Here is a 13,471-nt window from a genome sequence, read left to right on the forward strand (position 1 = left end):
CACGCACGAACCCCGTACACCCCACGGAGTACCGGCCCTTACAAGACAGGGGCCAGAACCAGCCTCTGGCATGGGCCTGGGGCAGGGAGAAAGGGCAACAGACACTCTGGGATGGGAAACAACAGACAGAACGACCCATTTTATTCCAAGTCCATTCACTGAGAGTCAGGGGGCAGCAGGAATAAATACGGAGGGGAGGGAGGTCCGGGGGCAGGCTGGGGAGGCTCTACGTCTTGCAGCACATCCCACACCTTGCTTTTTTACAGCAGCCGCAGCAGAACATGCAGATGGGGAAGTGGGTGTCTCGCCTCCTTAGCCTCTGGAGCACGGGCTGCGGGGAGGAAGGGAGAGTGAGCGGAGCTTGGGCGCAGGGAAGGGGCGGGGAGGCTCAGAAGGGACTCGCAGGTGCTCTCACCTTCAAGCCCGCCTCGGCTGCCGCTGTGTCCTGGGGTTGGAGGTCCGTGAGCTGTCCTGTCTGTGAGAGCAGAAGGGGTGGTGAGGGTGGTGGGGACGTGGCGCTCTCAGACTCGCCCCCAAAGACCAGCTTCTCCCCGCGTGGTCGGTGTCCTGGGGCTCAGCTGGTATCCCAGGAGTGGCCTTGCTGTCTGGCCTTTACTCCCCCGCCCTCGGGCAGCTCTTCCCGCAGACATCCCGGATCCGTCTCCCTCTCTCTCTTCTTGGGGACATCACCCTCCCTGGCCTGGATGCCACCCCCGCCTGTAGCAAGTCTCCCTGCGTCTCGCCCCGTCCATGTCCATCCCGTTCGTTCCTCACGCCTTATCGGTCGGATTAAAAGCGTGGCGCCCGCTCGAGAGTCTCTCCCTCCGCCCCTCTCCCCAGTGCCTGCGCGTGTGCTAAAAGAAACGAGCCTGCAGAGCTGCGCTCACAGGCGGAGGAAAGTCAGTACTTGGAGTCCGCCCCTCAGTCTCCTCTCCAAGCAGCGTCCTCTCCTCTTACTACAGCCTCCGATCCTCGGACACCCGTCTGCCCTCTGCCCGGGGCTTCGCTTACCGCCCCCTTCTCTTAGGGTCCAGGTCACCCAGTCCCAGGTCGAATTTCATTTCTCACAAACCATCCCGCTCGACTCCCGGCCCCTGGTCCGTCGGAAGTCCTCCCCTCACCCCTCGTGGCCACTCTGCTGCCATCACCATCTTGTTATTCAGGATCCCATTGACGAGACAGTTATCCTGGTTATGTTTTAACTGTTCACAGATGAATTCCCCGGCCGGGACGTAAGCTCCACGAGAGCAAAACTCTTCTCTCATCTACCTTGTTCGCTGCGTGATCCCCACTGACTAGAAAAGGACTTGTCACAGAGCAGGTGCTCTGTGTGGAAGTAGTTCGGGCCCCCAGTCCGATCCTCAGGCCACGATCTCTGTACTTCAGGCGGCCGGCCGGCCCCACCCCGGTCCCTGCCCCGAGCTCTGCCCGGTGCTAAGGGGACCAGCTGCCCTCAGCAGTCCCCCCACCACCCCGGGGCCTGACTCTCCGGTCCCGGCCACCGTGCCGGGCCCAGGCCCCCTGGGCTCTCACCTCTTGCCGGAGAGCTGAGCCACTGGCCAGGCTGGCCAGGAGGAGGAGCAGGAGGCAGGCGGCCTGGACCTGTGTGCTCAGTGCCATCGTGTTGTCTGGCTGTGTCCCGCTGTCGGGTTTGGGACTTGCTGTGGTGTCTGGGGTCCCGTTTCAGCTGCTTTTATGGGCCCTTCTGGGGGAGGCGGGGGTACTAAGCCCCCTCCCCTTTGTCCCAACTCATTTCCAAGAAGGTGGTGGCGCCGACAAGACGGGAGATAAGCGGGAACAGAGCGACAGGGAACAGTGTTATGTCACCCTGAGCCAGCGGAGGTGTGTCCAGGGGGTGGGGCAGACGGGGCCACAGACCCACGCCTCTAGCCAGCCACCTGGGAGACACTTTCCCTGACACAGCACCATCACCCTGTTGACTTCAGAAAAAATTCCTTTTGCCCCCAAAGTTGAACAGTTCGATGAGTAGGAGGAAGGTGACCTCTTACTCTCCACCCTTTCCCGATATCCTCATCCACAGGGAGGCCGGCTGTCACTGTGGTCCCCTCGGGCGTCCAGCAGAATTCCTACCACCTCAGGCGGGCTTCACACGTGCACGGGTTCTGGCAGGAGACGCAGGAATCCGTGTCGGCTCCAGCCCCCAGCAGGCATGTGGTTTTCTGAATCTTGGGAAATGTATCTGCAGAACGTCCCTGAGCATTTGGGGCCTCGAGACAGCAGCGATAGTAACGGCTGCCATCGGACGCCTGCGTCCAATGCGCCAGCAGATGTGCTGACCCACTTTTGCATTCGGCCTCTGCCGCCCGCCCCCCGCGGCTCCCGCCTGCCCCATGTCGGGCTCGGCTCTGTGCTTTGGGGCCCTCGTTGCCTTCTCAGCCACCGGTCCCGGCGGCCTAGCTTCCCAGGCCCTGCTCCCTCCTGGGAGCCCACGGCCACCCCAAGGCTGCTTTTCTTCATTCTGTAGGGGGAACCGAGGGCGGACTCGGGGCAGTGCCCAAGCGCACCTGGTCAGAAGAGCTAGGCCGGCCTGAGCGGCCGGACCCTGGGGCCCGTGCTCTCACCATTTGGCCTTCCTGCCTCCCCACGAGCACAGGCCACGGTGGGACGTGCCAGACCCGGCTCACACCGGCTCCACGGAGCGAAGGGTGCGCATCTCATCCCAGCTCTCCCGCGGGACATCCCCCTGGCACCTTGAAACTGGCCACGGTGGGAGCAGCCAAACCACAGACAGTGGCCGACGCTGCACAGCTGGGCCTTTTTTGGGCGAGCTGGTCCTCCAGCATGTCACCGGATGGAGACGAGCCTGGGCTGCCTGCCTGGGGCCACCTCCCTCCTACTCACTTGGGCCGTCTTTGCAGGCATACGGCCCTGGGAACTACCAACCTTGACTCGACAGACAGGCCTTTAGCCATGCCGCCTCCCTGACTCACTCTAGGACCGTTCAGGGTCAACTCCGGCAGAAGAGCCTAGAGACGACACTGCCAAGGAACGGACACCCTTGCCGGGTCTGAGCTGCCGCTGAGGCCCACTCAAAACCACAAAAGTGGGGCGTGTGGGGGCCGGGAGGCGAAGGCTGCTCCCTGCCACCTGCCCCCCGATTCGGTCCACGTTAGGCTCTTCCTGTCCCACACGCCTTCACTCGGCGGAGGGGACGGGGCTGTCAGAGGGAACCCTGTCAGAGGGAACACCAGGTAGGAACATTCAGGATGGGACCGGAGAGCTCGGTGAGGTGACGAGGCTGGCAGGCCCGGCTCCCTGGAGCGGCGTGGGGGGTGGGGCCGAAGCGGAGTCAAGGGCTGTGCGGCCACCCACGGGGAGACATGGCAGCGTCCCCCGGCACCGCCAGGCATCGCCGCGTCTCCGCTCAGGCCAGGTTTCGTCATCAGCCGGGGCAGGGGTCACAGTACAGGCGCCAGAGCCACAGCGTGAGGCGACAGGCTGACGGGCCAAGCCTGGCTTCCTGGCCATCTGCCCTTCCTGGGGGTGGGGGGCTCAAGGCCAGGCCCCACCATTGGCTGGTGCAGAGGGGAGGGCTTCAACCCCTAAGGGCAGGGTCAGGAGCCAGTCCTATTTTTAGAACGGATGACAGGAGAGACCCCAGCCTCTCCTCCAAAAACATGGGACGTGTCCTTGACCCTGGCACCTCCTGCCTTCACACCACATATGCACACCTGGGGCCTCAAAGAGGATATCCGTTCCTTAATTTCTCCACCATCCAGCCGACAGACTGGGTACCAGGGGGTACAGGATGGCAGGGATGGGCACACAGCCACGAACACAACATGGAGTTCTGCAGACCCCAGGCCCCCCTCCCCAAACCCGAGATGGACAGATACGCAAACAGACAAGGCGGGGCCACATGGGGCCAGTTTATTGCAGTTAAATACCTCTCTCTCTCTCTCTCTCTATTTTTTTGTCCACTTTTCCATAAAGAAAATTAAAACACACACACACACTCAAAGGGGAGCAGGGATCCAGAAACAAGAGGTGGGGTGGGACATGGCCTCCCTGCTTAGGTCCAGGCCCCGGGGCTGGCCCCCCTAAAGTCTCCCCTCCTTCCCGAAAGCACCCTGTCTCAGTACCTCTAGAGACCAAGGAGGCAGCGGGATATGGCAGGGCTCCGTCCTCCTCCCTCTTGCCTCCAGGCGAGACCACTAGAAGTGCTGGGGCTCCGTGGGGGCCGGAGGAGGGAGACAGACAGGAGGGGGAGGGAGGAGATCATTTCCCAAGTTGAGGAGAGCGGTGGGCGCTTATCCACAGAAATGCATTATTTCTCCCCGTTTTGTTAAAAATCTACTATAAAAAAACGCAGCTGGGGGAGGGGCGTCTGTCCCTCTCTGTGCTAAGGGCTGGGGAAGGGGCGGCGGCGGCCGGAGGAGCCCCCGCCGCGCGGCGGGGCGGGTGTCACTGCCGCGTGCTCTCGCCCACCATCTCCAGGTTGTGCTGCTGCAGCTGGGCACGAAGCACGGCGTTCTCGTTCTTCAGCTCCTCGATCTGGCACACACGACAGGGCACGAGGAGCCAGGGGCTGGCTCCCCGCCCCTGCCCCGGCTCCCCCACCCCCACCCCCTGCCCCGGCCCGGCCCGGCCTGGCCCTCACCTGTTGCCTCAGGAGCTCATTGTCCATCTGCAGCCTCTCGGCCTCCTTGAAGGTCTCCTGCATGCGCTGGTTGGTCTGGCGCAGCTCCCGGATGTAGTCACAGGCCTTTGACAGGATCCCTCCTTTACTCTGGGGGGTGGGCGAGAGCGCCGGTGAGCGCCGCCCCCCCCCCCAACCCCGGCTCACCCGGGACAGGGCCTGTGCCCGGGGGCCAGGTCAGGCCGACTTCGTCGCAGGGGCTGGGGGCCTGGCCCACGGCAGCGCGGGGAGCTGGAGGGCCGGGGGGCACTCACCGCTCCCGTCTTGCTGTTGTCCGCATTACAATCTGGAATGATTTTTGAAAGCTGGACGATCCAGTTGTTGATCTTGTCCCTCCGCCTCCGCTCCACTGTAAGAGCGACAGCAGTGTCCACGGCCGTGCCAGCGGAGCTTCGGGCGGCCCACTCCCTGACGCTGATGTTCCGAGACCCGAACGCAGGCACCCGCGCCCCGCTTCTCAAGAGGAACAGAGTCTCCCCTCTACCCACCCGTCCCCCCGCCCGGCAGATTCTAAAAATCTGAGCCAAGATTCAAATTAAGAAATTTCACGTAATAGTTGGCATCTTGAGAAACGGAGTTGTGGCTTGTGTGCCTGGGAGGCAAGCATGGGCCAGAGCTCCTTTACACGGGACCCAAGTACCCCTCGCGGGTCCCCCAGGGCAGGGGCGTTTGATTTTTCCACACTCCCTAGAGCTTTGGGCTCCGTGATTTTGTTTTCTCTTCATCTCTACAATCAGTCCGACCATATCCCACCCCCGGCTAAAATCCTTCTCCAGAGCCCTGGCCGCGAGTCCCAAGCCCCCCCAGCTGGCATGAGCGGCTCGCAGGGGCCTGCAAAGGATGTGAACCCTACCTCGAAGGCCAGGGCTGGCAAACTAATGGAAGGTTTCACCTGAAAAATTCCAGATTCGTGATTTTTACTCTATAAAACTGGGCAACCTCACCCAAGCTGTCAGCTGACTTGAGTGGCAGCTACCCCATTCAGCTGGGGCCCGCGCCTTCTCTCCAGTTCCTCCCTCTGGCTCACTTCAGGGCCTTCTAACAGCTGCCTGGGGGCGGCCTGCGCCGAAGCCCAAGACCCCACTTCAGGGCCTCCCGAGGCAAAGCTGTGCCAGAATCTTCCTTACCTTCCAAGCACAATACTAGGCACTGGTGTGGACACACAAGAAAGCCTCCGTCAACCCACAACTATCACACACCCTCATCCCTCCTGCCAGGACAGACCACAGACAAAAGCCGTCGGTGTTTGCTGAGGAGATGAAGCCTGGAGGAGGGATTTGGAGAGGAAGGCAAAGGAGTATGGTCTCCAGGCTGGGCGGTGCTGACAGGCGTTTACAGAGGGGGTCGGGGGTGAGGGGGGGGGGGGGAGTGAGAAAGGAGGGTGGGCCGGAATCACGCCCCTTACTCCTCACAGCCTCTGAGGCTGGTTCCTCCCCTTGACCCTGCTGTTGTCTCAAAGAACACGCCCGGCCTCGAACAGGCAAATCCCACCGCCGGCTCTTGGCTTTGTCTGCTCACTGCCAACCAGCCTTTCTCCGCGTCCGAGTGCTCCCCACCGTAGCCTGGGTGAGGACGCCCTCCTACATGGACTCTCCCGTCTTTCCACAAGAGTTCCCCAACGCCTTGCTGAGAACCTGCCCGGCACCGCACTCTGCCCCACCCCGGCTCTGGCGTGAGTGCACAATACCTGGGTCCCAGGGAGAGACCTGCACCTCCCCACGGAGGACGGCCGTGTCCTATGGTCTGGGAACTCCGTGGCCAAAAGACCACAGCGGAGCCCAGAGTCCAGCCCGGGCCTGGCGGCGCCGCCCCCTGCCCCCCGGCCCCCCGCAGCGCGCTCCACGCCACAGCAGGTGGCTCCTCCGCTTCCTGGTCTCCCCTCGCGCAGCCTGGCGAGCTCGAGCCCGGGCACCTTGCCGCGGCCCTACCTCACGCGGACTCCTCCCTTCCAGCCACCAGGGGGCGGGGATGGGGGGCCGGGCACAGCTTTTCCAGTTTGCGTTTCCTTCTTTAAATCGTCCCGCTTGCCCTACCGGGTGCAGGGTGCCCTGCGAGGCCAGAGTCGACGGTGGACTCCATCTCTGCCCTGCTGGTGCCCACAGCATCCCTGAGATGTGCGTCAACGGGGGGTACTGACACCGTGGATGTGCTGGCATCGAGGATCATACCGAGGGCCTGGGGAATGCCAGCGTGAGGCAACGACCTCTGCATGGGGGTGGGGCGTGGTGGACCTTTAGAGACAAGACTCGGAGAGGGAACATTTGGGCTGGTTTCCGAGGACAGGGGCATTAGGCAGGCAGGTGTGAAAAATTCAGAAATGGCGACATGGCAATACTTGGGGGGGGGGGCAGGCAGATACGGTGGGGCAGGGTGTAGGAAAGGCCAGGTTGCAAGGCCTTGAATGCCCTGTTTATGGGCCCGGGCCCTTGAGTGTAGGCCCCTTCATCAAGCAGGTGGTGAGGGTGGTCAGGCCTGTGGCTCAGGAAGACCATCTTGGCACATTTAAAATGGTGGAAGACCGTTAAGACCAAGGCCACATCCGTTCTACGGAAGTTACGCCCATACAACGTTGAAAACAATTCAGGAGAAAAACCTGCCAGGACTGGGGGGAGAAACGGGCAAATTCACAGATACAATTGGAGACGCTAACACTCCTCTCTCAGTAACTGATAGAACAAGTAGACAAAAAAGTCAGCACAGAAAACCTGAGCAGTGTCAGCCAACTTGACCTCGCTGACCGAGGAAACACTCCACACAACAGCAGCAGATACGTTCTCTTCAAGTGCACATGCAAACTTTCACAAGACAGACCACGTTCAGGACCATAAAGTAAGGCTCGACAAATTTCAGGGCACTGAAATTGTATAATAAGAGTATGTTTCTAATGAGAACAGAACTAAACTAGAAATCAGAAACAAAAAAATTACCCAGAAAACCCACACGACTGGAAGAAGAAATCGTAAGGAAAACTGGAAAATATTTTAAACTGAACGATAATGAAAACCAATATATCCAAATGGGATGCAGCTGAAGCAGCAGTGGAGTGAAATTTGCAACCAGAAGGGCCTGTGCTAGGAAAAAGAAAGGTTTAAATCATCTTAAAAGGCTAGGGAAAGACCCCCAAACAAATTAAATCCAAAGTAAATAGATGGAACGAATTCACAACATTAAGAGTAGGAACTGGGGCGCCTGGGTGGCGCAGTCGGTTAAGCGTCCGACTTCAGCCAGGTCACGATCTCGCGGTCCGTGAGTTCGAGCCCCGCGTCGGGCTCTGGGCTGATGGCTCAGAGCCTGGAGCCTGTTTCCGATTCTGTGTCTCCCTCTCTCTCTGCCCCTCCCCCGTTCATGCTCTGTCTCTCTCTGTCCCAAAAATAAATAAACGTTGAAGAAAAAAGAGTAGGAACTAATGAAATAAAAAAAAACAATCCCATCCGGCATTTAAAAACCAGATTTCACACAGAGATCTGGATTTCTGGCTCCTCAGAGGATCCGGGCAACAGGGGACCCAAAGTCTGACACGGCTGCAGTGGGCTGGCGCTGCACGGGCCACCCTCAGGCAGGACCCGCAGGACCCAGTTTCCCGTGGGGCCTGGAGACAGGCTCCTGTGGTTCCAAGAAACGGGGGAAAAGACGGAAAAAGGAGAAAGAGAACCTGATTTGAAGTCCGCTTTGGCACAGGATCTCAGGGTTCGCAGAGGGAAGGAGAAGGGGGCAGAGTGGACAGTGGCCCTGGCATTCGGTTCCAGCTTGGGTAATTACCACAGGGGAGCCTTATGCCGCTCTGGAAAGAGAAATGTTGCCTGGGAGCCTTTGGGGAGGGGAGACGGCAGGCTCTGTTTCGGACAAATTGAGTACGAAGGGGTCTCTAGGACATCCAGAAATGAAGATTTTGAATGGGCAGCTCAAACTATGGGTCTGGAGATCAAGAGAGAAGAATGGAATAGAGACAGCTTGGCACACAGCCAGGGCCGGGGCGTTGGCGGGGGGGCTGGGAGGACACTGAAGACTGGTTCTCATCTTGTCCGAGTCACATACTCTTTTCTGGAGAAACGATCGACACCTACAATAGGGGATAAGGCTTTGGGGATATTGACCATCCCTGGGCCTAATGTTTCAACTCTCCTGAGGCCTACAGAAGAGGGGCGAGACCTCAACGGAAACCATCAGTCAAAGCAGTTTCCCACCCCTGCCCAACGGGAAGAATCACCTGGGTAACTTGTTGAAATACAGACTCCTGGGCCTCCCTCTGACCCACTTGTTCAGAACCTTGAGAGGACAGCCCTGGAGATAGAGACCGTTAACATGCTTCCCGGAGCTATTGGGATGCTATGCTCTGAGGAACAGGCTGGGAAGGAAAAGCAGAGAGTGCAGAAAAACCAGAGCGGGTAGAGCAGAAGGAACATTCCCGAAAGAAGGACAACAGGCAGGGTCAGATGCTTGGAGCACAGACAGGAAAGGAAGCCAGTGGATTTGGCAATGAGGTCATCCTGAGTGACCTTAGATGGACGTCTTTTGGTAGAGAAATGAGCCAGACTGCCAAGGGTACAGGGAGGATGGGCAGAGGGTGGGTCAAATACTGTGCAGGTCAGGAGAGAACAGGATGCAGCTGGAGAGAGACAGGGTTATGAGAGAGACGGTTTTTTGTAGGACGAGAAAGATTCACGACTTTACAGCTAGACCAACCTAGTGAGAGGCAGAGAGTGACGAGTGGGGTGGAGGGTGGCTGGATGGTATCCCCGAGTCACTGGTGCAGCCTTACCAGGCGGCACACCGTGCTGCTGGGGGGGGCTCGTGTGTCCGTACTGGCTGAAGTCACCATGAGTGTCCGGGGGAGCCGCGCGGGCACCATTCTACACAACCCCAAACAGGCACAGACACTGAGAAGCAGCCTCGCGTCACGCAGCCAGTAAGTAGCAGGGCCACGACTGCCTGGGATCCCACTGGAGGCCCCTCAGACACACCGCAGCCCAAACCAAGCTCAGACCTGCCCCTTCCCTACAAAGCGACCTGCTGCCATCGTGAAGCCCTGGCTCTCAAGCCTTGGAATCATCTCCCCGACGCGCTCCCCTACCTCATGCCCTGTCCTATCCCGAGCCAACATCTGCAATTACCTCCTATGCTCCCAGCCCCCGGTGTCCCATCACCTTGCCATCCAGCGTCCATACACAAACCCCTCTGCTGGCTGGAATAAAAACCCGGGAGCAGGGATGCTAGGAGGGCCTCTTACAAGGCCCTGCGTGACCCCGGTCCCAGACAGCCCTCCTGAAACTCCAACTTCCTCTTTCCTTCTCGGACTCCTGCTCTTCTTCAAAGACACCAAGTCTGTTCTGGCTTCGGCCTGGGCGTCTGCACTTAAGCATCCTCAGGCACCTGGCCGACCCGTTCAAGCCTCTGCTCAAATGTCACCTCTCAGAGGGGCCTACGGAGCACGCTGTCTCCGTTACCCTCCAACCTCCCACGCAGCTTTATGTTCCTAGTCGTGATTTACGCTACCTCACGGCACACCGCAGCTTTGGGTGACTTCTGTCTCTCCCACCAGAACGGACACCGGGAGAGCCAAGACCTCATCTCTTCTATCATCCACTGTACCTGAGGCCCTAAAACACAGGCATATACGTGGTACAGATATGCTCAACGCCAAGCTCAATGAGCTGCTCCGATCACAGGTACAAAGGCCCAAACCCAGCTGAACACTGTGGGGAGTCTCAGGGCCTCGCCTGACATTCAAGGCCCTCCTTAGTCCTCCCCGGTCCCCCGCCCCCAAGCACTCCGCATGGAACCTCTGCTATGACCACACCAGCACTCCCCGAAGCAGCTGCAGGCCACTCTGCCTGCCCTCCAGCCTGCGTTCCCCTCTGCCTGACACACACTCCTAAAGGCCATCTCTCTGGGGAAGAAACCAGCCTGAACTCCATCCAGCCTCCTTGACACTGCAGACCGGGCTCCAGACCTGGCACGGGGTGGGGGGCGGGGGGGACGTGCTTGCCACCCAGCCCAGAATCCACCTTCAGGAAACATTTGCTGAGAGACAACTGTCAAGACATAAACGTTCCCCTGGACTTGCATGTGACCACGTCCACGACAGTGGCTACGGACTGGGGGCAGGCAGGGCTCGGGGTGGGGAACTAGGGGACATCACGAAGGGCCAAAATGACCGTAGGGTGGGCTTTGGTGTTTACAAAAGGCACGATGCCCCAGCCTTGGCCAGCCAGAGGCACAGCTTCTGGAAGTCAGGTAGGCAGGGGAATGAGGGACTTGAGGTCAATGACAGCCACCAATGGAAAGATAGTTCTAGGGGCATCAAATCAACTCGAGTTTTCAACAGGCAGGAAATCCGTATGTGAATGTGAAACACGCCATTTCAGATGCTGACCGTTAATTCGAGATCACTAACCAAGATGACAAAACACATTCCAATTCACACCTCCTGCCTGTCTGTTCCTGACAACGAACTCCCACCCGTTTCTACTCTTCCGGCATTCAACGAACACCTTTTGTGCGCTTCTAGCACGTCGCTGATCTGTGACACCAAGCACCAGGCCTGGCTGTGCCTGTGAGACCCAGAAACTCCACCCCAGCCTTACCTTCGTTGTGCTGGGCCCTCCTTCTTTCATCCCGTGGTGTTCTGGTTCCGTCAATTTTCCTAGAAAAGGAAAAAGACGGGCACGTATTATCTCAGGTACCGTTTGCCTGAACATCTACTAAAGAGTCAGACTTGAGAGTCAGCTGTGTAAAATAAACTCTTACGCAGAAATAGAAAAACGGTAATTCCCTTACACTCAAGAAGCAGAAACAGACCAAAAACGCATACTGACTGCCTGCCGTGTGCTCAACTGCCTGGCTCTCATTCCAGAAAACCTTCCCTTCCTTTGGCCCTCTCACACCAGGCCCTCCCAGGGTCCCCTGCTCCTGGGAACAGGTCTCCTGCACGTACGGGGAGTAGGGGTGTGTCCGAGGTGCAATTGTCCTCTGTGTTCCTGTCTGAAGCACGTCCTGTGGCGTCATCATGACATAGAACTGGCCTGCAGCGAAAGCAGGGGTTAGTGCAAAAACTGGGGGGCAGTGAGAACTGGTTAGGGGGCTTCCCTCCCTGCCAGGCCTGCTGCCTCCCCTGCCTTCCGCCCTGGCCCCTTCCTCCCTTTACCTCCGGCCTGCAAGCTCTGGTCTGTGGTCTGTACGGATACAGCTGTGGTATCTCCCACACTGGATGCTGGGAAATAGGCAAAGCGTGCCTCCCCACTGACAGCCTCAGCTGCAGGGCTGCCGCCATTGCTGAAGGGATTTTGGATTACGGCCTGGGGAGTAGGAGGACACAGAGGCCACCCTTAGCCATCTTTGTTCCCCAACCCGCTCCCGTGTTGCTGTGTCTGACATTCACTGCATTCTATGGCGAACGGAAAACCCCTGTGTGCCACTCCACTCTGTCTCCTAGCCCCGGAACTCAGCAGATACTCAGTGATCACCTGATGGGTTGATTCATTTTTACCTCTAAGAGTCTTTCCTGTTACTCTCATCCCCCTTTTACAGAAAACAACAACAAAAAAAATGACATTTCAAAACTCCTGACCCAAATTTCACCTTGCAGAACAGGAATATGACCCACACAACGCAATGGGTCTAAAGGCAGCATCTGTGTCCCACCTGCCCCACTCCCTGGGGATCCCCAAGAAGAGAGTTACTGTCCCCTCTCCATCCCCCCAGGGGTTGTGGGCACCTACCAGTGGGAAGGGTGCTGCGGGACCTGGGGGCACAGATGCAGCAGTGGGGCCAGGACGTTGGGCTGCCCCATCCACACCCACCTGGGTCACAGCCTGCTGACCCCCAGCGAAGGCAGCCGTAGACACAACGCTGACGGCGCCAGCCGTGTCGCCCTGGCCATCCAGCTGACCATCAGTCACCTGGACTACGCGGTACGTCACCTGCAGGGGGCAGCAAAGCGGCGAGATGGGTTCTAGGGTCCCGGCAGGGGCCAGGTCCGCGCCCCTCCCAGCTCGCCCTCTGGACCCTCAGCTCAACACTCCACTTGCCCGCGGGCTTCCGGCCCGGAGCCTCACCTGTCCTCCATTATTCTCTGTGCGGAACTGGTACTGGATGTTGTGGTCGCCAAACGCCGCCTGCTGGACGCTGGCGATGGCCACCGCCGTCTGCTCCTCCGCCCCAGGGCCGTCCCCGCCTGCGGTCGGGGGGGGGGGGGGGGATGGTCAGTGGTCACGCGGCCTAGGCGCCCCCAGTCCCCTCCCCGGGCTCAGGCCGCAGACCCGGTGGGCCCCTCGAGTACTCACCTTCCTGCAGCTCGACGCCCTCCTCTGCCTCGGGTCCCTTGTCGTGACTGCGAGGAGGACGGGAAGGAGAGGGGGTCAGGGCCGCCCCCGCCCCTTTGCCCAGGTGCACGGCCCCCGTCCCGCCCAGCCCGGTCTGGAGCTGGGATACCGCCAGGACCCGGGACCCAGGGTATTAGCGCGGGGCCCCCCTCCCTCCCGGCCTCCATTTTGAGCTGGGCCCGGCGGCCGCTCGGGATCATGGCGGCCCGGTCGCCAGGCCGAAGGGCCGGGACCGGGGCGCGCGGGGGCACGGACCGGTCCGGCATTCTTACCTGGCGGCGGCAGCAGCGGTGGCCGAGGCAGCGGGATCCAGACCCGGGTCCAGCATGTCCATGGGGGGGGTGGGGGCGGGGGGGGCGCGGGGCCCGGGGGGGGGGAGGGGAGGGGAGGGGAGGGAGGGGAGGGGGCGGGCGGCCGGGGGGGCCCCGAGCCCGGCGCTCACGCCGCGCGGCAGGAGGGGACGGAGGAGACACGGGAGCCGCTCGCGCTG

The 13,471-nt window shown here is 60.0% G+C and overlaps 2 protein-coding genes across 3 annotated transcripts; both read right to left on the reverse strand.

Moving 5' to 3' along the window:
* Positions 1-112: 112 nt before the first annotated feature.
* On the reverse strand, positions 113-1,795 carry LOC101084332 (hepcidin antimicrobial peptide). Its single transcript, XM_003997921.3, has 3 exons — positions 1,534-1,795; positions 416-475; positions 113-331 (listed from the first exon to the last, which is right to left on the reverse strand). Exons 1-3 carry the CDS (start codon positions 1,618-1,620, stop codon positions 227-229), a joined length of 252 nt encoding a protein of 83 aa, XP_003997970.1. The 5' UTR covers positions 1,621-1,795; the 3' UTR covers positions 113-226.
* A 2,069-nt stretch (positions 1,796-3,864) lies between these two features.
* Positions 3,865-13,366, reverse strand: USF2 (upstream transcription factor 2, c-fos interacting). Of its 2 annotated transcripts, none has more exons than XM_023245486.2 (10): positions 13,254-13,366; positions 12,943-12,989; positions 12,715-12,833; positions 12,460-12,579; positions 11,805-11,955; positions 11,595-11,682; positions 11,245-11,303; positions 4,915-5,009; positions 4,622-4,750; positions 3,865-4,515 (listed from the first exon to the last, which is right to left on the reverse strand). In XM_023245486.2, exons 1-10 carry the CDS (start codon positions 13,313-13,315, stop codon positions 4,426-4,428), a joined length of 960 nt encoding a protein of 319 aa, XP_023101254.1. In that variant the 5' UTR covers positions 13,316-13,366; the 3' UTR covers positions 3,865-4,425. The 2 variants fall into 2 exon arrangements, with proteins under 2 accessions (XP_023101254.1, XP_023101253.1); XM_023245485.2 differs by having other exon boundaries at positions 12,379-12,579.
* Between the last annotated feature and the right edge of the window lie 105 nt (positions 13,367-13,471).

This window comes from Felis catus, chromosome E2, assembly GCF_018350175.1.
Source record: "Felis catus isolate Fca126 chromosome E2, F.catus_Fca126_mat1.0, whole genome shotgun sequence".
Taxonomy (NCBI): domain Eukaryota; kingdom Metazoa; phylum Chordata; class Mammalia; order Carnivora; family Felidae; genus Felis; species Felis catus.

Bases quoted from the DNA above. Each gene is read 5' to 3' on its own strand.
- LOC101084332 (XM_003997921.3), bottom strand. From the start codon at position 1,620: ATGGCACTGAGCACACAGGTCCAGGCCGCCTGCCTCCTGCTCCTCCTC. The intron at 476-1,533 runs GTGAGAGCCCAG...CTGCTCTCACAG, and splicing joins GCTCAGCTCTCCGGCAAGAG to ACAGGACAGCTCACGGACCT. The intron at 332-415 runs GTGAGAGCACCT...TCCTCCCCGCAG, and splicing joins CAGCCGAGGCGGGCTTGAAG to CCCGTGCTCCAGAGGCTAAG.
- USF2 (XM_023245485.2), bottom strand. From the start codon at position 13,315: ATGGACATGCTGGACCCGGGTCTGGATCCCGCTGCCTCGGCCACCGCT. The intron at 5,010-11,244 runs GTAAGGCTGGGG...TCGCTCTTACAG, and splicing joins GAGGGCCCAGCACAACGAAG to TGGAGCGGAGGCGGAGGGAC. The intron at 4,516-4,621 runs GTGAGGGCCAGG...CGTGTGTGCCAG, and splicing joins ATGAGCTCCTGAGGCAACAG to ATCGAGGAGCTGAAGAACGA.